At 48.6% G+C, this 26,096-nt stretch overlaps 1 protein-coding gene across 1 annotated transcript; it reads left to right on the top strand.

Moving 5' to 3' along the window:
• The first annotated feature begins 3,175 nt into the window (after positions 1-3,175).
• On the top strand, positions 3,176-5,727 carry LOC109764507 (probable glycerol-3-phosphate dehydrogenase [NAD(+)] 1, cytosolic). The gene is made up of 3 exons (XM_045234427.1): positions 3,176-3,232; positions 4,332-4,371; positions 5,156-5,727. Exons 1-3 carry the CDS (start codon positions 3,176-3,178, stop codon positions 5,725-5,727), a joined length of 669 nt encoding a protein of 222 aa, XP_045090362.1.
• The last annotated feature ends 20,369 nt before the right edge of the window (positions 5,728-26,096 follow it).

The following is a 26,096-nucleotide window of genomic DNA, read 5'->3' as shown; positions in this document are numbered from 1 at the left end:
GAAAAAACGTATAATATATCAAAATATTCAGCACGAAAATCCGCATCCGATTTTGACCGCTTACGGCCTGTTTGCAAATTTTTAGAATCCTCAAATTCTAAAAGGAAAAAAAGTTATGCTCAAATTTCAGTTTTTTTTTGAATTTTTGTTAAATCTGGTCAAACTATGGTCAAACTACTTATTCAAGAAGTATTAGTGTTACTAAAAAATTCTTCAAGAATATTAGTGTTACTAAATAATTATTTCAGTTTTTTTTGAATTTTGGTCAAATCTAGTCAAATTGTGGTCAAACAATGGTCAAACTAATTATTCAAGAAATATTAGTGTTACTAAATAATTATTTCAGTTTTTTTGAATTTTGGTCAAATCTAGTCAAACTGTGGTCAAACAATGGTCAAACTAATTATTCAAGAAATATTAGTGTTACTAAATAATTATTTCAGTTTTTTTGAATTTTGGTCAAATCTGGTCAAACTGTGGTCAAACTACTTATTCAAGAAATATTAGTGTTACTAAATAATTATTGTTTCTTAGAACAATAGTTTCAAACTCAAACAGTGAAATGTGTGACTTCATGCTCAAGCTAAATTCCTGAGAGTTAATAGGATTGACATCTTATTATTGTCAGGAAAACAACAAGTGCAGACTTGGAAACGAGGGAGAATAGAACCCGGAAGTTAAGCGTGCTCAGGCTGGAGTAGTGAGAGGATGGGTGACCGTCCGGGAAGTTAGATGATTTGAAATGATGAGGGGTGATTAGAGATTAGAGGTTAAATTGAGCAGTGATGAGGGGTGATTAGAGATTAGAGGTTAAAATAATTCAAAATTTTGAAAATAAAAAAATTTCAAAAAAAATCATAAAATTTCCTTTAGTCCCGGTTGGTGTACCGATTGGTGTTACCAACCGGGACTAAAGGTGGACATCCAGGCAGCGGCCACGTGGAGGGCCTTTAGTCCCGGTTCGTGTAAGAACCGGGACTAAAGGGGGAGGCTTTAGTAACGGCCCTTTAGTCCCGGCTCTGAACCGGGACTAAAGGCACTTATGAACCGGGACTAAAGGCCCTTTTTCTACTAGTGAGTGGTCTTCTCCCGTGAGGCGACCGCGGAGGCGGACGACAAGGGGAGAGGGATGCGTAGAGGGGGTGAGGTAGTTGGGCTCGGGATGACGGTGCGGAGAGGAAGCGGATGTGGCTAGGGCTCGGGGACGTTGTCCGGCTTTAATAGCCAGACTTCAGCCCTCGGGCGGTGAGCCGGAGCGCCCCCACGTGGTGTTCACATCCCACCGGAGGAAATGCCCGTCGGGCCATCGGGTTTCAAGTAGCATGTGAAGTTCAAGTAGAACTGAATAGCTATTGTTGATACAAAGAAATATTCATGTGATGCCTCACTAGTGTAAACTAAAGAGAAACTATTTTGTAGCCATATTTCATTCCTTAATGGGCAAGTATTTTTCAAGTCTCCATGCTTAGTTTATGGCTGACCAAACAGTGAACACAAAAAAACACTGAGTAGTGGTGTCAGGTGGTGGAGACAGTCACAAGGTGACACGATAGAGAGAGAGGGAGAGAGAGAGAGAGAGAGAGAGAGAGAGAGAGAGAGAGGTGGGGATGAGGTGCAAGCCATTTGGTGCGTCTGGACGGTGTCATGCATGGTGGATTGTTGGGTGCGATCTCTTACAATGCAGGGGCAGCTGTTTTTCAATTTGGGACGAACAAGCGATATTGGTCAGAAAATGACAATGGCGGGCGACCTCATGGAGATTGTTATTTTGAGATTGTTATTTTGGACAAAAATAATAATAAATTCTATTTTGAAGTTCAAAAAATTCTGAAAAAAGTCAGACATGTTTGTATGGGTGTATTGTACATGTGTGCACTTTTTGAAGATGATATACATTCTGGTGAGAGCTACACAAAAAAATACAAAATCGTGATTTTAAAACTGATGAACAGTACAAACACTGTTAACTATTAGAAATGCATGATTTTTTTTTTGTGTGTAGCCCGTCAAAAGCCCGCACACCGATATTGGTTGCCTATTTGGCTGAGGAATAAGATGGAGGGTGTTGTAAAATAATGTCTTTTTATAAAATATAGAAAATTTAAATATATGGGTTGAAATAAAGAAAAAGAGGGTGATGCTGAGTTAAACTAAATTTAGTTAAGAAACTTTATGAGAGAGAGAGAGAGAGGGAGGAAGGGTGAGTGGATGTGCCTTCGCACCTGCTGACTGCTTCATGTCGACATGGTCGTGCTGATGCCCTGGGCAGTGGCTTGGTCGGATTGGAGAGCTTCTTCTTCTTCAAACTTCTTAGTACCTTAGTTTTTAGATCTTTGCTTGTAGTGCGGATCGAGGATATTAGATGTTGGCACAGCTCATTGTATATGTCGCTGTTTATTTTGCTTTTCCTCTTTAAGATGTTGATTGTAATCTCCTGTCCGTTTGATGACTTTGTTATTTTAAAGTCGGGTAAGGTTCGAGCCTTTTTTAGGCTCGGCCTAGCCTTTTCTCTAAAAAAAAGATGGAGATATATAGGTTTATACGAAGGTTGTTGCTTCACTCAAATATATATGCATTGTAACCCGTAGTAACACACGAGCATTCTACTAGTTAAACGTAGGTATAGGTATAGGTATATGTAGGAGCTGTTTATCAATCAGTATCAATGTTGTGCTCCAATTATTATTTAAAATTATTAATGTTTGGAAAGGAAAGAAAATTCCTTAATTTTAACTTGCATGTGACGAAATTCTAGCAGAATGACATAAAAACACATGCAGAGACGTCAAGGTGTTTACTATGAGTCTATCCACGCTGCAGGTATGACACTTGCACGATGTATCTAGTATCTGGTAGACGAAGCCAATAAACCAGAAGGCCTTGCCAATTAATTCACAAAGCTGGTGAATCCGGCCAGCAGGGGCGGACGAAGGAGAGATTGGCAACCAAGCCACGCCACCGCTTACATGCCATGGCACAACGGAATAGGGTGGCTGCATCATTGACGCGGACGAGGATCTCCTGGATCACCTTGTCCGGCAGCAACTTCCTTCGGTCGATGGCTGGATCGGCTACGAGGCGGCGCCATTGCTTACAGACAGTTGTGCAGCGGAGGAGGGTGGCGCCGTCATTGAGGCACGCCAGGATCTCCAGGACCATGTCGTCCGAGACTGCCATGGCCACGGACGCCCTCGTGATTCTTTCCTCCAAGACGGCTGCCACGGAGCGATCTGTGTGTCCTTACGGCCGCCCCGCCCCCGGCGTATATATAATGAATCGCAGGTCATAGAAAAGGAGCATATGCCTCTGTATCGATTCTAGTCTGATTGGGTGCTCGTCCGTTCCGGATACAAGCCTACTTCCTGAATCCTAGTTCATATTGGATTTTTTAGTCTAAACACATTTTATTTATTGATCATAGTCGAAATACATTGGGATACAATTTAGGACTTGAGTGTCATGGTGCCACACGTGGCGTCCAAAAGAAAGTCATAAAGTATGCTTAGCGAGACTATTGTTCGCACACGAACACGTCACTGTGTACCTCCAACGCCGAGGGTGATGCAGCACAGCTCACGTCGAAGGAGACCCTTCCGAAACCGCGTACGCTAGAAATCCGGCGGGTGCTTTTCAGGACTTGAAACCCCACGCGCCTGGGAAACCCGTCTCGGCCCACGACAGCTATGGGCTGCCCTAGGTCGGTTCGCCCGCCCCTAGAGCCTCGAGGATCGCTGCCCTTCAACATGAAGAACGAGAGAGAACGGACAAGGGAGAGAGATAAAATTAGGGTAAAAAGTAGTTGGGCTTTGCGATTGTGTGTTGTTTAATCGGTCGTCACCTCTTATTCATTTGACCCTGGCCATTGTGTAGGGTATATGTAGAAGTACATGTAAAAAAGAGAGACTTAGAGTAGAGCACAGGTCATACATGATTTAATATATTCTTTCTCTAACTCTTAATCTCATACTTAAACATAATCATACTTCTAACTACATGTGCTCCGTCCAAACTAGTCCTGGTCGATCCTCTCCGTGGTTGATTCGTTGGTTCGCGCTACCGAGGCACGTGCTGGCCCATCAGGGTCATTCAACTCGCCGGGGTATGCGTACCAGAGAGACTGTGCAGATGATCGTCCAGCCGGACGTGCAAATAAAATATAGAAGTTACGTGAACTGTTTGAAGATACCAACTACAATCCCCATTATTGTGAATCTATATTCATATTTGCATTCCCACTTCTATTTAAGCATAGTTGTTATATCGGTAGCTCTCGGATATTGTTTCCGTATGTGAGCGAAGTATATGATTTTTTTTCTAAACTGTTTTTGCAGATAATTACGCTCATATTGCGTCTCATGTTTGCCTTGTCGGGTTCGCTTGTGTTGTTGGGACGAACCCCCGATGGCACTGGATGAACTGCCCCTTCTGTATGAATTTTGCCAGGACCACCTATACCAACACCATACGAAAGCGACTACCACCATGTTCATGCTTCTGTTTGTGCGCTGATGAACCCGGTAATTAAGAAAGAACTCATAAACCGCTGACATGGCTGCGGATTTTCATATTCACCAACCCCACAGGATATCTAAACAGAGAGACCAAACACAAATTCTTGGGTCACTTGGGCGTCATACACCGAATATGATGGGCACAAATCCTGCGGTCACTCGGAACAACCAACACGACTCAGACACCAATTGCAGACCAGAAGTTAAACGAACTATTTGAGATATTTTTTCCTCAGCCGTTTGCAAATGGTTATGTTCATATTGAGTTCCTATTTCCCTTGACAACAATCATCACCTATAACTTTCTTGAGCGACTTGTTTCTAATGGCATGAGACCCTGTCCATGAAGGATTGTTTCCCCAGCCATTTGCGAATGTGCGAAATCCAAGTACAACCAAAACGGACAGGGCCACCTCGTCGTTTCCCCGTGCGTCGCCACGTGTGCTATTTCCCGTCTATTGGAACCAAGTGTTTTTTGATTCGTGAAGACACGACGCAAGTATTGGAAGAAGTCTTACTTGATGAAGTTAATGACCCGGTCGTATAGAATATTTTCCCGTGTTGGCGCTAGAAGATTGTAAAATTGGTATTTAATTTAGCACTAGTTGGTTTTGAAAATAATATTATGTAGAAAAGTCGTTAAGAGCTGCACCAGCTGCTCGGCAAGTCCGACAGTGACCTGCTCAAGATCATCAGCATCGGCGCTGGCGCCTGGGGCAGCGTCTTTGCTGCTCTGCTGCAGGACGCCTACGGACACTTCAGGGAGAAGGTGCACATACGGGTGTGGCGCCGGCCGGGGCGGGCTGTGGACCGGTCCACTGCCGAGCATCTCTTCGACGTGATCAACTCCAGGGAGGACATGCTGAGGCGCCTCATCCGCCGCTGCGCCTACCTCGAGTACGTTGACGCACGGCTGGGAGACCGGACCCTGTACGCCGATGAGATCTTGAGGGATGGGTTCTGTTTGAACATGGTCGACACGCCCCTCTGCCCGTTGAAGGTGGTCACCAACCTGCAGGAAGCGGTCTGGGATGCTGACATTGTGGTGAATGGCCTGCCATCCACTGAAACGCACTGCGTGTTTGCAGGGGTTGCAAGTGCAACACACATCAGCGCCAAGTGCAACACACATCAGCAAATAAAAAAGAAGACTGCGTTCTTACATGTCCACCTCGTTCCTAGTCATGGATTGGCCATCGCTAATTTCTCCCTCTAGAACCTGCTACATGTCTAGTTGCCAGTTCATCGACACCGACATGGATTTTTTGGTGCACCAAGTGTTTGATGGTAATTTGTAATAATAAAAATATTTCAAGTACACTTGAAGCAAGGAGTGCTCAAGTACGTATGGAATACACGTTTAAATTCCAAATAGCCATCCATGCGTATATACATATGAGGCTAGACTGATGCATCGAAGGGCCGATCGGTACTTTGTGGCTCATGCGTGCATTAGCTTGCAATGCATGCATCAGGACCTATAGACAGCAATGCATGCATGCACCGGGACGTGGCGGATGCGTTAGGTCTCGGTGCCGCCAACGCGTACGTCACTAACAAATTCGTACGCCCGGACCGTCGGCGTACATAAACGTCCCCGAATACTTGCATACTGGTCCGCAGCCAAGTATACGTACCCGAATACGTGGTGGCTGTACACTACATCCTAGCTGGCCGAGATACGCCAAGGTATGTACGATGGCTGTTTCGTTTGTGTGCAGGCTTGTGCTCCAAGAAGACCAACAGAGATATAAACAACCGAAGGAAGATAAACACGTGGGCATCTTTATCAACTCCAAGACAATCGGGAACGGCGCGTCGCTCAGCGGCCTACCCATCTGCCTATAAATACACATGTGTCAGATGGAAGCGTTCCTACTCCCTCGTAAGGGAGCCGCGTGGTTTACAATGATTGTAGGTAAGAATAGCCTCTACCGTGGCTTACAAGTCTTCACCGATCGCTAGGATGCGATGGTTACAACGATCGCTAGGATAGATACGTAACAGGGAAGGAGAAGGAGTTTGTTGAGATTACAACAGAATTCTATCTCTAATTCTAATGCCCTCCCTTAATCTCAACTATCCTACATTAAGATTCTTCTTGAATTCCTCAAATAACCTGACCGGCAATGCTTTAGTGAAACCATCTGCCACTTGATCTTTGGAAGGAATAAACCGTATGTCCAGCTTCTTCTCTGCAACTCTTTCTCGTACAAAATGAAAATCAATTTCTATGTGTTTGGTTCTACCATGAAAAAGTACTGGATTTGCAGAGAGATATGTGGCTCCCAAATTGTCACACCACAAGCAGGGCACACGATGTTGTTTAATTCCCAATTCATTGAGCAATGATTCTACCCAGATGATCTCAGCAGTAGCATTTGCTAGTGACTTGTATTCAACTTCTGTACTTGACCTGGACACTGTGGCTTGTTTTCTAGCCCTCCAAGAGATAAGATTAGCACCAAAGAAGACTGCAAAATCTCCAGTTTATTTTCTATCATCACTACATCCTGCCCAGTCAGCATCAGAAAATGCACTAACAAGGGTGGAGGTAGAACGCCTGAACTAAAGGCCTAAGTTCACAGTGTGCTTGATATATCGTACAATTCTTTTAACAGTTGTCCAATGTACAGTAGTAGGTGCATGGAGATACTGACAAACCTTATTAACAGCAAAGGATATATCTGGTCTTGTCAATGTAAGATATTGTAGGGCTGCTACTGCACTTCTGTACCTTGTACTCTCTTCTTCCTTAAGTGGCTCACCTTCAAATGCTGACAGTTTTTCTGAAGAAGACAATGGTGTGGGTGAAGGCTTGCAGTCCTTCATCCCCATACGAGCTAGAAGTTCAGTGGCATATTTCTCTTGATTTAGTATTATGCCATCTTGAATCTTCTTAACTTCAATGCCTAGGAAGAAGTGCAAATCATCAAGACCCTTCAAAGCAAACTCTGAACTTAGATCATGCGAAAGAGCATTAGTGGCACCTTGTGAAGAGCTTGCAACTATGATATCATCAACATATATTAAAACAAATATAGTTGTATTTGCTTTGTTGTAGATAAAAGGAGATGTGTCAGCCTTGGATGCAACAAAACCAAGGTGCCTTAACTGAGAACTCAACCTTGAGTACCATGCTCTTGGTGCTTGTTTCAAGCCATATAGTGCCATGTCAAGTTTACACACATAGTGAGGTGTCTTCTTGTTTGCATACCCAGGTGGTTGTCTCATGTAAACCTCCTCTTCCAGAACACCATGCAAAAACGCGTTCTGAACGTCTAGCTGTCTCAAGCTCCATCCCTTGGAAACAGCAATAGCTAACACAAGCCTAATAGTTGCAGCCTTAACAACAGGACTAAAGGTGTCTTCATAGTCTAAACCATAACATTGTTTAAAACCTTTTGCAACTAAACATGCTTTATACTTGTCAATTGTGCCATCTGCCTTTTTCTTGATTCTGTAGACCCACTTACAGTCAATATTGTTTTTACCTCGTTTTTCAGGTACAAGATGCCAAGTCTTATTCCTCATGAGAGGTGAGTACTCCTCATCCATTGCATTTTTCCATCTTGGATCCCCTAATGCATCTTCCAACCTTGTTGGTTCTTCTGTGATACACAACATACCATACGTTACAGTGCCGTCAGTTCTAACCTTTGGATTTCGTATACCTTTCTGAAGCCGAGTTGTGACACCTGAAACCATTGGTTGAGGTTGATTCCGTCGTGTAGCAGTCTGCGGCACAGAGGTTGATGCAGTAGGACTTGCCGTAGAGGATCCTGGGGACACCTCAGATTCGCTTTCCACAGCAAATCCCGATCCAAACCATGTAGCCTGCAGTGCGGGCGATCCGCTAGAAGCAGCCGCCGCAGAAGATCTCGTGCTGCCAGCCGGCACATGCGCGTGGGATCCCGATCCGGATCCTCCTGCCGCTGTCGACACGTAGGGCCCGCGCGTGGGACGCGGTGTCTCGTCTGGATGGGGTAACGCGTCGCCTTCCAACTGGCGCGGACCCGCGCGTGGGCTTCTGCATGGCGCGCGATCCAGCGCGAATCTGCGCGCCCGATCGGAGGCGGCCTGACGCACAGGAGTTCCAGGTGATGCAGATCTGCTTCGTGCTCCGCGCCTACTCCGTCTTCTTCTGGCACATGCAATACCGGATCATTTCCTTCAAAATTTTGATTATTTTCTGCACCGATTTCTACACCGATTTCTGCTGCATGATCCTGCATATGGAGAGGCACAGTTCCACTAGTATAATCATCAGTTGGGTCAGTACAATGATCTCCCCCATGATCAATGTTTTGGAGATGTGGTGGAAGAAGGAGTATCTCTTTCTTGAGAAGTGCTCTGGCATTAGGATGAAGTGATTCAAAGGGATAGACGGATTCATCAAATACGACGTCTCGAGAGATATAGACCCTACCAGTGGGAACATCAAGACATTTAACTCCCTTGTGAATTGGACTATATCCAAGAAATACACACTTCTTGGATCGGAAAGCAAGCTTGCGTGTATTGTATGGTCGAAGGTTGGGCCAACAAGCACAACCAAATACACGAAGTGATTTGTAGTCAGGAGTAGTACCAAAAAGACGTGTGATGAGAGTCACAAATTTGATGACTTTACTAGGAAGCAAATTGATAAGAGATGTAGCAGTCAAAAATGCTTCATCCCAGAACTTTAGTGGCATGGATGCGTTTGCTAGTAGAGCTAACCCTACTACAACAACATGGCGATGCTTTCTTTCGTCCGAGCCATTCTGTTGGTGTGCATGAGGGCACGGCACATGGTGTGAGACGCCAAGATCTTGAAAAAAGAGATTGAGTTTCTTGTATTCACATCCCCAGTCGGTTTGCATGGCAATAATTTTAGTGTTTAGTTTTCGCTCAACAAGATTCTGAAAGTTCTTGAAAACTTGAAACACTTCGGATCATTTCTTAAGAAGATAGGTCCATGTAAATTCGCTATAGTCATCAATGAAGCTAACATAGTACGAGTGTCTACCAACAGAAGTAGGGGCTGGCCCCGAAACATCAGAAAACACAAGTTGCAAGGGTGCAGTAGAAATACTGAATGAAATAGGATATGGCAACTGATGAATTTTAGCTTGTTGGCATGGATCACAAACAGACTCAATACTAGACTCATGAGAGTGGGGAAGTTTATTCTTGCTAAGAATGAATTTAACAATAGCTGATGAAGGATGGCCTAATCTACTGTGCCACTTTGCTGAAGAAGGCTTGACAGCAACAAAGGCTTGTTTATTTGATGATGATAACAAAGATATAAGTGGGTAGAGACCTCCCACGCACTTGCCCCTAAGAAGCACTCTCCTTGTGTCCAAGTCCTTTACTAAAAAGAAATAAGGATAGAATTCAATAAGAACACGATTATCAAGAGTAAATCTATGAACTGAAAGAAGATTTTTCGATGTTGTAGGGACATATAGAACTCGTTTTAGATGCAAATTTTTCATGGGGGTTTTGACAATTGAACTACCAACGTGAGTGATTTTCATACCAGAACCGCTTGCAGTATGCACTTGGTCATGTCCACGATACTTGTCTTTGATGATCAGCTTGTCGAGCTCCCCTGTGATGTGGTTTGTGGCACCGGTATTGGCATACCAGTTTGTGTCGACGCCGTAGGAGTCGGTGACCATGTTGGCCCCCTTCTCCTCATGTCCATCTTGATCATCATAGCGATGCCAACAATCACGAGCACCTCCTGGATGATGCTTGTAACAAATTTGACACTCTGGGTAGTCTCGAACATGCTGCTGACGTTGTTGCTGTGGGCGACCGCGGCCACCTCCGCCGCCGCCGTTTCCACCAGATGGAGTTGGGGAGGGGCGCCTGCCTCGGCCGCGGCCCCTGCTGTTGCTGCTCCCGCGGCCTCTGTTGTAGCCACGCCCGTGCCCCCTGTAAGCTAGGTTCGCCGAGGTCTTGAAGCCTGTGTCAGGACCGTCGCAGAGCATCTTCACGCACTGATCAAACGCTGCAATTTGAGCGAACAGATCGTCCATTGAGATTTGGTTTTTGACTGCACCGATGGCTGCCACAACAGGGTCATAATCTCTGCCGAGGCCGGCAACAAGCACGTAGTCCACCATCTCTGGATCCGAGACGGGGCGACCTGCCGCTGCGAGCTCATCCCCCAGGTTCTTCATCCTGGAGATGTAGGCGTTGCTAGACATAGATCCTTTCTTTGTATTGGTGATGGGCTTCCGTAGGTTCGTGATGCGCGACTGGGACTACGAGGCGAACAGGGTGGTGATGGCAGTCCAGAGATCGAACGTCGTCTCCTTGCTCGCAACTTGGGCGAGGATCTCCCCTGACAGAGAATTCAGGAGGTGGCTTAGGACTTGCTGGTCCTTTGATATCCACTGCGCACACAGAGGATTGGGTTCTGCGGCGGTAGTTTTGTCCGCCTGCTGCTGCTGCACCGTCTTCGGTGGCGCTGCATCTGATCCGTCCAGGAGGCCGGTGACCTGTGCTCCACGCAGGCCCGGCATGACCTGTGCCTTCGATAGGATGAAGTTGGTCTTGGTGAGCTTCTCAGATGGGAGAGCACCAAGGTTGAGGGAGACGGTAGATGAGGATGACATGGCGAGGGTAATCGAGGAAGGAGGCTGCTGGCTAGATCAATAGGAAGAGGACGGCTCTAATACCATGTCAGATGGAAGCGTTCCTACTCCCTCGTAAGGGAGCCGCGTGGTTTATATTGATTGTGGGCAGGAATAGCCTCTGCCGTGGCTTACAAGTCTTCACCGATCGCTAGGATGCGGTGGTTACAACGATCGCTAGGATAGATACGTAACAGGGAAGGAGAAGGAGTTTGTTTAGATTACAACAGAATTATATCTCCAATTCTAACAACATGCACCCAGGACAACTCGAAGGTGGACGCACGGACGAAGCACCCAGGATCCGCCGCAAGATCAAGCTCCCCACACGCATCAGAGGCAGAAGAATGAAGGCATCGGGAGAAGGAGGCCAAGGCCAGAACTCCCGACGCACACGGCCAGCTCGTGCAGGCGGCCGAGGCTTCCATGCGCTGCCGGACGAGGCTCACCGGAGGCCATCTCTTCTACCAGTCTGCGTGCGCGCATCGCGGGCTGGTGGTGGAGATCGACGCCATGACGATCATCTTCTCTCAAGGTGAGCACTGAACTCGTCCCATCTTTTTCTTCTCTATGCATCTCTCTCCATGCCGGTGAACGGAGTTGCTGCCGGACGATCGGACTCGAGGCGGGCCGCCTGCTCCATCTCATCTTATTGAAGACGATGACACGCCGGGGCTGGGCGCCCCCCGGCGCACTCTCCACCGGCGACGACGAGCCGGGACCGCCATGTGTGCGCGGCCTCCGGTGTGCCCACCGCTCACGACATGACGTGTCGGGGCTGGGTGCCCCCCGGCGCACTCTCCAACGGTGACGACGAGCCGGGTCCGCCCTGTGTGTGCGGCCTCTGGCAATGACTCCCGCGACGTCGTGCCGGTGTTGCCGCCCACGCACAACCCTCGGCGTGAGACAAGAAGACGGCAACAACGTGTCAGGGCTGTCGCCTATGCGCGACCTCCGGTGCACTCTCCATGCAAGACGACGACGTACCTGTGCGCGGTCCCCAGTGCACCTTGTGCCGTCGGGTCCGCCAGCAACCTCATTGGGCCGGGACTCGGCGGCACGCATCGTTCGACTCGGCGCACCCCCTTCTACTTACACCATCGGCGGCGCCCAGGCGAGGCACCGCCGCATCGCGAGGTCATACTCGCCCCGTCTCACCGGTCCATGGAGGCGCCATGGGCTGGTCGGGACTCTTCGACACGCATCGTTCGACTCGGCGCACCCCCTTCTACTTACACCATCGGCGGCGCCTGGGCGAGGCTCCGCCGCATCGCGAGGTCTCCTTCGTCGTTGTCTTGCCGGTCCATGGAGGCGCCATGGACTGGCCGGGACTCGCGGACAGGGTCCGTTCGACGCGTCGCGGCGGCGCGGAGCTCGATGAGTCACGACGACTCGTCGTAACCATGGAGGCGGCGCGGCACTCGACGAGCAACGATGACTCGTCGTAGCTATGGCGGCGAAGACAACATCCGGCTGCGGCCGGGACACGCTTAGGCGTATCTTGCGGCCTCCCTCTTCATCGGCATGAACACGTGTCACACGTGCCGGGCGGTGCAAGGTGGCGACTTCCTCCGCCATTGGCGGCGGTGTATGTGGTTATCAACGGATGTGTGCACACCATGTATCGCACGTCCATCCATTCCTCTTTCTCCTTACAATGTCTACTCCCGCCGGGCATACCCCTCGCACATCCGGCAAATCTACGAAGTCATCGACGACGTCCAAGCCAAGCCCAAACATGCATGCTACTTCAACAACCACATCAACGCCGCTCAAGGCCGACGAGGCAAGACGGCGCAGGCGGGCGTGGCCGGAGCAAAGGCCACGTTTTCGACGGGCGCGTATACCACTCTGTACACGGACTCTGCCGCCGCCACACACACACCACCACCATGCATGAGGAACGCGAAGCGAAGACCGAAGACGACGACTGCGCAGCTTAATCGGAGGTGTCCTGCGGTACCATCCACGGGAGTAATTAACCGAGGGATTTTCAAGGCCCCCGGGAACCAGGAGACCATGATCGCTTGATCACTTTGGCCGCGCAAGCAGGCCCCACACATTTTCTTTTCCTCTTCTTGTATTTGTGTATTTTATACACTGGCACACCCGCAACATTTTGTTCCCCGGTGCAAGGGAGACGCTTATACGAAACCTTTATCCTTTTGTATGAGCGATGTCTTTCCTTTTTCGTGTCAAACACCAAGCGATAAATTATTTGAGCATGCGTGGCTCAGAGGTTTTCTCAGTTTTGGACGTGTGGTCTTGACAAGTCACAACTAATCCTCTACTCTCCTGTCGACCCCATCTCAGAGTGTGATTTTTCCATGCGGTGGTTGGTGGACAAAAATGATTGTTGCCGGCGGAAAGTTGTAGTGAAGCTCGGGGTACTTGGTACTCACTATCTCGGTCGTTGGTTCACCTTGAGATATGTGCAATTCAGTAAAGCAATGTCAGGCGATTATCAGAGACGTCTGTACTAATATCACGTGTCTCCTTCTCGCATACCGTGAAGTTGGCAGATAGGTGCATGCAGGCTACAACCCACATTGGCAAGACCACGTGAAGGGAAGAGAGAGAGAGAGGCCTGCCACGGTCACTGTGCACAGTCTCCAGGAGAGAGAAAAGAGAGTAATTAATGCGGTGCAAGAGAGAGGGAGCTGTATGAGAGGAGCTAGGCATAGGGTACTGTAGCTGTCTCCTCACGTTACTGTAGCATATGTTATGCACTCCGACGACTCCAGTAGCACGAGTGCAACTGTAGCATGTGTGAAGTGCCGGGAATTGAAATAATTGACTCAGTTTGTTTTCACCTCAAATAATTGACTCAGTTTTTAACATCTAACGCTCACTTTTCTAATGTTAGTTTGTTTTCAACGGTAGCATGTTATTAGTACTAGCAGGTTTGTAGAAAGAAAGAGAGCTACTCAAAGGAAAAAAAGAGGAGAGAGTATGATGCATGCAGAAGCTTGTCAGAAGTAGACTTGCCTGTACACGCGTCAGTGGTGGACAAAAGAATTCAGCGGGGCTAGTCTGATGGACACAAGTCAAATCAGGTCATGTGCCTCGCGGCAGAGGATTACTCTCCTGGCCTTAGCTGCTTATTCCTGCAATGATGCACACATCCACATGAACCGGACGTCAAAATGGATGGTTATGATATGGGGTACCACGTAGGCCGAGCTAGGAAAAACCGCTCTGAAAGAATAATAATAAAAGTTAACACTCTTATGTACAGCAGTATTTATGGTAGGACGCCGACGCAAAACTCAGGGTCCTCAAAACTCCAAAATTCAAAATTCAGCAGTGTGGTGAGAGGAAGCAATCTCTCGGGCCCTCCAACCCCAGATGGCAGAGATGGTGTGTACCGTGGTTCTCGGAGAGGCTGTAAATAGAACCGCTTCTTTCCTGCTCGGCAAGGAGGAGAAAGAGGCCATGCCCATGAGCGAAGGAGTCCAGCGGTTGGAGCTTGCGCACATCAAAATGGAGGCCGTCCTTGTCAGGAATAAATCATAACTCGCCGCGGTGATTAGTAGTGTGTGTCACGATGGTGTGCAGCAGTAGCAAACAGTCTGTGTGTATGTTCTAGGTGTGGCCATTGGGTGTGTGTGCGCGCACTGGGTATAAAAAGCCCCGTCCGGAAGATGGCCCGGTGCCGCTGTATGTGCGAGCCGAATTTGAGCTCAAGAAAAAGAAACGCCGTTCGCGCGGCGCGGCGTTTGTCGCCGAAAAAACCATGTGTCCACAGTGTGTCTCCTCGTTCCTCTTCCTCCTACCTCCGTCCGACCGTGAGTGCATAGAGAGAGAGAACAATGAGAAAGAGAGAGCTAGGGTTAGAACCCAACAGCCCTCGAGGCATCTAGGAAGTGGACCATCGCAGACTTGCCCTTGGTGCGTTGGCGCCACATGCTTAAGCAGGCTACCGACGAGTGCGCCGAGGAACTGTAAAGAGGCCGCCGACATGCCATGAGCACTCAGGAGCAGGAGTAGGAGGTAATGAACTACTTGTCATTCTCGAGGCGGATCACTCGTGCTACCATGTCATACATATTCTCTCTAACAAACAACTGCATCAAGAACGTTGGCAAGCCTAGTTGCAACATCAGCGCCTCTGTCGCTAGAGGTTCTTAAGGTTCGCAGACGGTGCCGGCGAGTTCATACAGTTCCTGGAGCTGGGCAGCAGACCCCGGCAGCACATGTTCCACGATCCTCTCATCGGACACCTTCTCGCGGGCAAAGTTGTATTATCAGGATCAGAAGGCCCCGGAGAACAACTTCGTTCTAGGGGCGATGCTGCTTCTTTCCGAGGGTACGGACATAATTGGGGTAATGCTAACTTGCTTGCGGAGGGTTATTACACCGCACTTTAGTTTTGCCGCTGAGGCCGCCGGGAAAGAACATACACAGCTGCCGACGAAAGACTTTTCATGCAGAACCTATGTTGTTTCGAAGGATGTAAAACACTGGAATTACCATAATATCTTGACCAAATGGTTCTGCCCAGATCCCCAATGTTGCAAACATCAGGGCAGGCCATCAGAAGGATCAAATTTGCTTCCCCAACAAGTTAGTGTATTGTTTTAACAGTGCAACATGTTAGTATGTGGTGAGAATGGACTGCCGAAAGAAAGACACCTTCTGAAGCTGGGAGCTCTCTTCACACCTCATGCCTCTCCAGAAGATCTGCAACTTGCTAAGGGCTCTACTTCAACTACTAGACTGGTGGAGGTGATCAATGGGCAGGCCGCAGAAAATAGCGACGACGACCGGCACACAGGGGTCTGTTCGCAAGAGATGGACCAAATGCTGCAGCCAAAGGCGATAGAGTACCTATGCGGTTACGATGAGGCGATGACCTACCAGCTGTTTTGGGACTCTATGCGCGGCACGCTGCAACTCTCCAAGTAGAAGATCGGCACACAGACGCCAAGCAAGGCATGCAACAGAACTGCAAGCCGCGCAGGTGGTAGGAGGAGAAGCGAAGTGGTGCAGCAGAAGGCTCGGCGGCTTGTAGGGTGATGGAAGGAGAGGAAGCAGATTGCCGTGGACCTCCTCCAGTCATGGGCTGCTTTTGCACCATATAAGATGCAGGGATCGATCACAGCATGGATCCGGCGAGTGGATCATACAAAATCTATTTAATTCCAAGGTAGATGTAAGGGGATGAGATGATGTACAAGTATGCATGTCGATGATCTTTATTTAGTCATTGCATATATGTTTGGATTTTTGTTCCTCACTTTTGAGGTTTTGAATTTGATGGAGTGAAGTAGAGTTAAGTAGTAGATCATTAGTACAATTCTTTACAACTAAAATTAAGTTTAGCTTTCTTTGAACCTTGGCTTGACGACAAGGTTTTGGTTACCGAATGAGGCAATTTTACCGAGGGGGACTGGTAAATGTGGTTACCACGACCTAGAAATACCGAGAATATTTCGAGTGATTTTTGTAGTTGAATTTTGAATTCAAATAAGTGAATGGTTGAATATTCGAACCAGAGACCTCTCAAAAAAGGAACTAGGTTGCTACCAACACGCCAGAACCAACTCTCATGGCATTAATTAGATCCTACGTACTTTACAGTATATCGAGTGTTTAAATTCTAAAATTTCAAAAAAAGGTATTTTTTGCTCGGTATGGCGATTTACCGAGGGGCACGGAAATAAGCGGTAACCATGGGAAATCTTGAAAGTTCGACCGGTAACCAAAACAGTGCTTGACGGAATATTTGAATCATGTAACACTGCTTTTATGTACTACCATGTCAGATTATACGGATCAACAACTTGTTAACACCAAATTGTTTCAAACGGTTGCTCATGCCAAGTACTACCTGTGTAAAGATCTAAATGGACTCTAGTAATCTTAATGATCTTATATTTCTTTACAGAGTGATGACTTCAGTGATCTAAAGGATCTTATATTCCTTTACAGAGGCAGTAAGTTTTTATTAGAAAACAAAAAGACATGAGCAAAGCATGTTACATGTTGCTCAGGCCCATGACTAATTAACACCCAAGGTGCATGTTACACTGTTGTCCTAGCCTGTGCTGTGCATGTTGAGGTTATTCATTTGTGTGAGTTATTTTTAGTGTCTTTTCAAAACAGAACAAATCATATTTACTCTCTACCAACTCACCGGCACGATAAAGTGACCGCACCTACTCTTATTGCTATGAACGTAGGCAGTCACACTTCGAATAAAAGTATGGGATGCATGTCGTTGCCTGGCCCAAGTACGATACCTTGGCTTCAAGCGTTTGTCCCACATCTGTGGAGCACATTGCCGCGCTACTATTGATGGGCCATTTCAATGATAGTAATGGTACATTGGTACGCCGCCCTCCCCCGATATAGCTGTATCATCTCTTTTTCAATCCTTGCACACACCAATATTCAATTTATTTGGATCACTCCAACATCTCACATAAGCATGTAGTTCATAACCGTCCGATTGATGGTTTTGAGAAAAGCACGCGTGAATCACAATTACTTGCATCATTATTTTGCCGGCGGGAAGGCCCCTTGTCCCATACCCCTGAAAAGTCCCAAGGCCAACATCCTGCCAAAGATGATCAACAGCGCCCCGCATTGCCTCACCCGAGGAAAGGCGAGCTCCCCGGTGGCACGCTCGACCAAACGGGCCGCAAGGGTGCCGCCGTGGCTCACTTGGCTACTGAGCATCCCTAAACGATGTACGGAGCTAGGGAAATTACAACCCTTCCATGCCTACTGCACAAACTCAACTTCAGGATGGAGGGAGGCTACACCACAGGTGGCTCACCAACAGATAGACCCCCGAGGACACCCAACCGCCGCCAGGAAACAACCAAAACAACCCCGAGGGTCGTTGCTGTCAGCCCCAGCTGCCCACTGGCGCCCCGTGGTCCGATCGGGATGGATCTAACCTGACCGGCACCCAGCAGGCGCGCACCCCGAATCGGAGGCCGCTCCAGCCGAAGAAGAGGAGGGAGCCTCCCAGCATCATCAAGTTGCCACCCACGCCAGCTGAGCACCCTAGCCGATGCCGTTGTCGAGACACGCAATAAAACGAGGAAGATCAGAGAGAGAGAGCGATGAACATGAACTGGAGAGAGAGTGGTTTTGTGCCGCCGTCAACCGCACAGCTTTTCTGTTCTTTTTTCATTCCTTCATGAGATTACACAAAGAAGCTAACTACCTCCCGGCCGAGCTGCCATGATCTGCGTCTGTCGCCCCATCTAGCGACTACGTCACATAGCTCAAGCCAGCGACCGGGAGAGAAAGGAGAGGAGCGGTGCGTGCTAGATGCAGCCCTCCACTATGTATGTGCATGCGCATGTCACATCGGACCATGCACAAGCATTATTTTAAACAGAAAAAAGAAAACTACTACTTCCTCCGTTCCTAAATATTTGTTTTTTTAGAGATTTCAAATGGACTACCACATACGGATGTATCTAAACATATTTTAGACACTCATTTTGCTCCGTATGTAATCACTTGTTAAAATCTTTAGAAAGACAAATATTTAAAAACAGAAAGAGTACGTTGCATGCATGAGATTAGTCTAGGCATAACAGCCGAGGCACCTGCCCACACCCCGCCCACTCGAGGCCAGATCTGGCTGGGCCGCATGCCGCAAGCCGCCATCCCTGCCATGTTAAATATGTCGCCAGCCCACATCCACTCTGTATTCCGTTGCATAAAAGCTGATGTTGCAAGTCCCTAAAGTGGAGTTCCTTCTGAACTTGGATGCCTGAAAACTAATGTCTTACATTATGGAACGGAGGGAGCAGTAATTGTCAACTTGTCTGCATTTTCACTGTCCCTGGCGACACAAGAAGAATAGGCGGCGCTGACCTCGTCTTTACCTCCAAGGCACACATTCCGTCCGTGCACGTAATATACAGCCTCAGTGACCTTCTAGCTTGTTTCCACCATATTCTATAGCAGGAAAGCCAATCTTGCATGTAAGTTTGTAAAGAGCAGTTCTGAACTTCAGCCCTGAAAAGCGCTTCTGAAATTCTCTGCACTTTGATGTCCCTTGAAAAAAGAAAAAAAAAGGACAACCAAAGGTTAGCGAACACAGGCAGATGTCAATCACGGTGTCATCAGAGAGCAGCTGCTGGACAACGGGCAGGACGTGGTCAGTGCTGCAGCAATACAGATTGATGTATATAGTTTTTATGATCCATTTACATGTTTACGCATATTAATTCAGGCCACGTAACATTCAGTCCACACCATGCACAACATTCCTTACTGACCTGCAAATAATCAAGCAAGCTCAATAACATATATTACCCGGCTCACTTAAAAACAGGCATGCCGCAACCATTCTCGACAAAGGAACAGATACAAAAATAAAATTGAGCCTAGCCACCTAGTTCATTCCAGCTCCAGTCCGTCAGTACAAGCAATGCAGAAAAATATAATACCTGACCTGACCCTTCATATATACATATTATAATATACTAGTAGAGAGAGAAGTTCATATTACAACCTTAAACTACCGTCAAAGTCAAAGTGAAGTCATAGTTACTGGTGTGGATGATACCGAGGCCTTAAGAGTGGCCCATCTCCTTAACTGTAAGCTAGGCTCTTTTCCATTCAAATATTTAGGTCTTCCTATTTCCCCGGATGTGCTTTATGCGAAAGAGTTCGCCCCTGCGGTGGCGAAAGTTGGCAACAGGGTACTACCTTGGAGAGGTAGATATAATAGAAATGCCGGGAAAGTGCCGTTGATCAATGCTTGCTTATCCTCCTTACCAATGTTTCTAATGGGCTTCTACTTGCTCTCGGCTGGCACTCACGCAGGCTTTGATTAGCATAGAGGTGCTTTTTACTGGAATTTGGCTGACAATAGGCGCAAATATAGATTTGTCAAGTGGAAACTTATGTGTAGGCCCAAAAACCTTGGAGGGTTGGGCATTATTAATACCGCCGTTATGAATAAGTGTCTCTTGATCAAGTGGTGGTGGAAGATAATGACTATTGGTGTTGGTTCCCTTTGGTTCTCTATTCTTAAAGCTAAATATTTTCCTCACTCCAGCCCGTTATTTGCCTCTGCTCGAGGTGGTTCACAATTTTGGAAGGATTTGGTTAAAGTTAGACCTCTGATTTTGGCTAATGTTAAGTTTGTTGTCGGGGGTGGTTTGTCTGTTCGTTTTTGGCTTGACTGGTGGTGTGGGGACTCACCGCTCTCTGTGAGGTTTCCCACACTATTTTCTTATTGTCCTAACCCGAGTATATCCATCGCCGAGCTTTCGGCTAACAATTGGGACCTGGCTTTCCGGCGTTCCCTCTCTCCTGTAGAGTTCGGAGAATGGCAAAGTCTCTCTGCTCTCTTTCCTACGCTCTCGGAGACCGCGGACACGGTGGTGCGGCCCCATGCTTGTTCTGGTAGCTTCTCGGTTAAATCTCTTTACTCTAAGCTTTATTGGTGGTTCTCCCACCAACAGATTTACTCAGATTTGGCGAGCCCGTATTCCCTCGAAAATCAAGATCTTTCTTTGCCAAGCTTTTAGAGCTCGTCTGCCAGCGGCGGATCAAATTCATAAAAGGAACGGCCCGGGATCGGAGTTTTGTTCCCTGTGTGGTGCTTTGGAGGACACAAATCCTATTTTTTTCATTGTGTTTTGGCCAACTTGGTTTGGAGCTGTGTATGATCGTGGCTCCAGGTCCCCTGGGATCCTTCGTCCTTTTCTGAGCTACGGGCCCGGGCCCTTGCTAATCATCTGGTTGGAGTTACTAAAATGGTCTTCTGGGTAGGACTCAAAGCGATTTGTTGGTCGTTGTGGACGATTAGGAATAAGTTTATCATCGAACATGTTTTCCCTCCTAAGCCTGTTGACTGCTTATTTAAATCATGTGTGTTCTTGCAGCAGTGGAGATCATTGACTAAGACGGACGACCGGGATGCTCTTGATCTCCTGATCTCTAAGGTTCGGGCCTCGGCGTCTTCTCTTTCAGTTTCTCCGGCCTGTGTGCCGTGTGCTGGCCTGGGTGCCATGTATCTCTTCTTAAAACTGTGGGGCTACTTTGTGTTGGTTCGTCTGGTTGGTGTTTTATGCTGGTACTCTGCCTAGTGGCTTTATTTATAAAGTCGGGCGTATGCCTTTTTTCTAAAAAAAACTAGCATCAAAGTCTAACATACAATCCTGAACTACAAAACCGTTCATTTTAAACCCCCGAACTTTCAAAACCGGAAAAAGCAACCCTGACACAGTTTTGGCTCTGTTTTGACCGATTTTGACCATTGACTACTTAGTCAGCAGCCCAATCAACGATCCACTCATCTTAGCCACACAGCCGCCACCAACGCCACCCCCTCTTCACTCGATACGGCGGGCGTTGTTCCGCCGCCGGGCCAACTGCCGGCAGTCCGCCGCCGGTGAGCGGTGCCGCCACCTCTAGCCGCTCCCCACGCCCCCAACACTTGCCCTCCGCTGCCCCTCGCCTCTGTCTGACGGCCACCACTGCCATGCTCACGCAGTCGTCACCCCACACAGCTCCCAGCCGCCATCCATCTCACCTCCTCTGCCAACCTACCGGAGCCCTGCCTCCACTCGCGGCAATCACGCCAGCCACCAGTGAGCTCAACTCCACCCGCACGAATGCTCTCGTCGAGCTCCACCCGAGACCTATGTCGGCGCTGCCCTTCACCGGGAGGTTAGCCACAACCGCCTGCCCAGTCACGTGCAGAAGTTGTCGTCCTCCACTGACGCGCGAGCTCCAGCCGACCACATGGTCGGCCGACGTTAAACGATCTCCCGTTGTTGCACGCCTCCACTCAGAGGTGAACGCCGCTCCACATGCGTCCGTGCCACCGTCCTGCTGGTCGCCGATGCCCAGCTGCGAAGGTCTGTGCTCTTGCGGGATGGATCAATTGTTGTGGGATCTATCGAGACTGAAGCTAGCAGCTGCTGCCTGCCTCTCATTGATTTATTCTGATAGGATTTTGGTGGAAAAAAAAAGATAGTTAAAACTGGGTGACGTGGCTTGGTGACTAGTCAAAACCGGTAAAAACAGAGTCAAAACTAGGTGAGGGATGATTTTTGTCCGGTTTTGAAAGTTGAAGGTTGTAAATTGGACGGTTTTGAAGTTTGAGGTTGTATCTTAGACTTCGATGGTGGTCGAGGGCTGTAATATGGACTTCTCTCATTAGTAAATAACAATTTCCCAGTATGTTTTTTTTTCTTTGAGAATAAACTATAGGATTAGTCAAGGAGGAGGGTATTAAGAGTACATTAAGTCATGGAGCTCCACACCCCAGAATGTTCTTAAAATCAAATAGAACAACATGAAAGAAGTTTACAGGGCCTGCACAAAACAGCACCAAGCACTGCAGAGCAAGCTGGTCAGATCGAGCCCTGAGCTGAGCTGATGGAAGATGAGTAAGCCATACGTATAGGATATTTGAATCTTCATGTAATCTGAATCTCATTGTTAGATGCAGCAGACAACCGAATATACTGATTGCCAAGCCAATACACACATCTACTGAATGAAGCATAATTATTAGTTTGGCTAATCACACTGTCCATGTACGAATGCACCATTTTCTGATACAACAAAAAGCACGCATCACTGCATTCAAACAGTTGATTATAACATGGTGTATCGGCACGATATCAAGTCTTACTCAACAAGGTGGAATGAATAGTCAATGATCTAGGAAAACACTCAGGTGAGCCCCCTTTTTTTCTTTTTTCTGGCACAACGAATGAAGTGCCTAGGGGATATATCATGAATCATGATAGGCATCAACATCATCCTCATCAGATTCTCCATCGGAAAATGGCTGTGCCAGAGACGCCTCCAACGGTGGGAACTCAAGCTTCAATGGTGGCCACAATGGAGGCGGATTTGCTGGTGGTAGCGTGGACGACGACAATGATGACAATTCAAAAGTCGTGCTACACCTGTAGCACACACTTGCATTACCTTCTTCCCCAACAAAACGATGATGATGACTATCTCCCCTCCATCCGGCCACTTTCCGCTCAATGCAAGTCGAATTGTATCCCTTTGCACCAGCGACAACAACCTCCTCTACAGCCACAACGTAGCAGGCGAAGAACTTGAGAAGCCAGACCTGGAAGCAGCTGAGCTCATCTGTGTCGAATTCCAGAACCACTCTCCTCAAGTAACTCAATGAGCAACCAAATCCACATCGACAATTCAGTTTGGGAAGGAAGTCTAAACCCTCGCAGCAATTTTCAACTTTGCCAGAATTAATGGAACTGCACGGCCTGAAATTAGACAGAACAGCAATCTGAATAACCGGGTCTGGAACTGTTTCGCGGAGATAGTGGAGCCAGCTGAACTTTAGTCGGAGCTCGCAGATCGTGGGGCAACAGCGCAGCAGGTTCACAATGGCGGTAGCTGCAACTGCGTGGTTGGCAGGGTAACCACATGTTAGTTCTTCAATCTCAAGCCGCTCCAGGTTGGGAAATAACATTGGTGAGTCGTCATTGTTGTCGGCAGCTATGTCGGTGATGGAGTAGACGGTGAGTTTGAGAAACCTTATGTGCGGCACGACAACCAACACCGAACGGTGGAGCTGCGACACGCCATGGGAGTGCGTGGCGAGGTGGACTCGTTCTAGATGTGGTGTGGGCGACTTGAAGGAAAAGGCAGTGGTAGAACACATGGACTGGGTGTACCGGAGGTGGTACAGTTGTGGAGCGTCAAGCTCCAAGATGCACTCGCCAATTCCGCGGGTGTTCTTGCCATCGAACACGTGGAGGTTGGCCATGGCGAGCACCGTGACCACCGGGCAGCGGAGGCGGAACGGGATCTGCGGTAAGATGGCTCTATCTGTGATGCTAAGGGACTCCATGCGGAGCTCGGCTAGTCTGGGTGCAGCGTCGAGGATGTTCTGAAGCGTGTTGATGTCGACGCCACAACGGCGCAGTCGCAGCGCCTCCAAACACGGTAAGGCGTTAGCGGGTTTCCGCCTGGGAGGGTCGTCGTACCAGCGCGGCAGCCAATAACACACCTGCTCCCAGCCCCAGGTCACGTAGTAGCCTGTGAGTTCAAGGACACGAAGAGAAGTTAGCGGCAGCATCTCCAAATCCACTTTGAAGTCGCACCACGGAGTCGACGGCGGAGGCGCCGTGTACGTGTATTGCGGGCAGCCACCATCCTGGCACTCGATGCGGAGCTGCTCCACGCCGGCCTCAACAGCGGAGGTCAGGGCGACGTTGGGGATATCCTCGTCGCCAATGAGGACGGTCATCTTCTTGATGACACGGCCGCACGAACGGCCCAAGTGGAGCTCATTGTGGGCGCTAGCGCAGGAGAGGTAGTCGAGGTTGAGGGCGGCGGTGTGGCGCCAAAGCGGCCGGCGCCATCTGCGGGAGAGGGCAGTGGTGCGGGCGGCTTCACGGGAAGGAGCGAAGGAGAGGATGTGGATCAGCAGGTCGTCAGGGAGATCGGAGAGCCGGTCCGCCGAAGGTGCGGCGGAGGCCATTGATGCGTAGATCGGATTGACCTTCGTCACCTGTATCAATTGGGCTTCGTCACCTGTATGGACTACGGTATTTATTTATCCTAAGTCCAATGGGCTAAGAACCCAATTGATTGCTTCCTTGTCAAAAGAAAAACAACTGTGTAGTTCAAAAAAACAAAACTGTGTGACACGAAAAGGTACGTACGTACACAGAACTCATATGTACAAAATCGAGGAAAAATCTTAAGTTGTCTACCACGCAAAGCTGCGCTCACCTGCTGTGGCTCGGAGATTCCTCCCGGGCTCGCACGCGTGTGTAGGCAGTGTAGGTGATGTAGTTTGCTAATTAGTACACAATAGTATAGTTTTAAATAGCTGGCTATGAGAAATAGTGGTTACCTTGATGGAGGCATCGTCGTGTAACTACTGTCGACCCACTCGTACTGCTCTCGGGGAAAATCTAGGATCTGGTGTTCCAGATCGGACGATGGCGGCACTGCGGTGTCGTTTCTCTCTTGGGAGCATCGTTTGTGGAGCAGCGCTGGAAGGCAGAGGCAGGAGGTGGAGCGGCTTCGTCTTGCACGGAGCTTGGGCGGAGATGTCAAGTCATGACCGGCAGGTGCTACGCACGACAGATCTTCCAAAGACTCCAAGCTATGTCGGCTGGTGGTACTTGGCAGCATGGTGCTGAGGAGTATCAGTGGCGACCGCGACGTGCTCAGCTGTTTGCGCGCAGGGAGGAGGTGCCGTTGGGCGCCGTGGTGGCGTCGACGATAGCTAGACCGAGCAAGGTTGATGCATCAGTACAATTCTGGAGATGGAGCGGTGGCAGTTGACGGCGGCGGCCTCTTAGAGCACGCCGGACCGGCGAGACCCATGCCCGGCAGGCGTCCTGGATGGGTCCTCAGGTCTTAGATGTTAGGTTTGGCTGCGATGTCTGTTTGGTATTAGGCCCAGGCTATCTGCACCCCTTCATCAACTGGATAGGTGTAGCCTGGATAGGTGTAGCGACAATTTGTTGCTTAGACGGCGGCTTTAGTCTTACTGTTGTATTACTTTGTAAGGTCTTGTGAGAATAATTAATAAAGTGGCCGTACGCATCGCCCATATGCAGAGGCCGGGGGTCATCCTCCTTTTCTAAAAAAAAAAAAGAGAAATAGTGGTGGCCCTATAAATCAGCCATAGCGAGCCTGTAGTCTATTTTAAAACTTTTTTGACAATTATATGTGAATCCAGGGCCGGCCCTGATGGCGGGAGGGGGGGGGGGGGGGGCAGGGGGCGGCCGCCCCGGGCCCCCAATATCTTGGGGCCCCCTCCTACCTGGCCTGCTTACATACGTACGTTAGTGATCTGGGCCTTGCTGGGTGAGGCGAAGAAAAATGCAAACTGGGCTTCGTGGAACCGTGCAAGTACGTGCTTTGGCAGCCTAACCGTACATTACACACGTACTATCGATCCATCCGATGGAACTAGGTTTGCGTATGGATTGCCGGCCCTCGTCTCTATCTCCACTAA

The sequence above is a fragment of the Aegilops tauschii genome, chromosome 3 (assembly GCF_002575655.3).
Source record: "Aegilops tauschii subsp. strangulata cultivar AL8/78 chromosome 3, Aet v6.0, whole genome shotgun sequence".
Classification (NCBI taxonomy): domain Eukaryota; kingdom Viridiplantae; phylum Streptophyta; class Magnoliopsida; order Poales; family Poaceae; genus Aegilops; species Aegilops tauschii.
The sequence above is the reverse complement of the archived record's forward strand: the minus strand, read 5'-3'. Positions and strand labels throughout refer to the sequence as shown.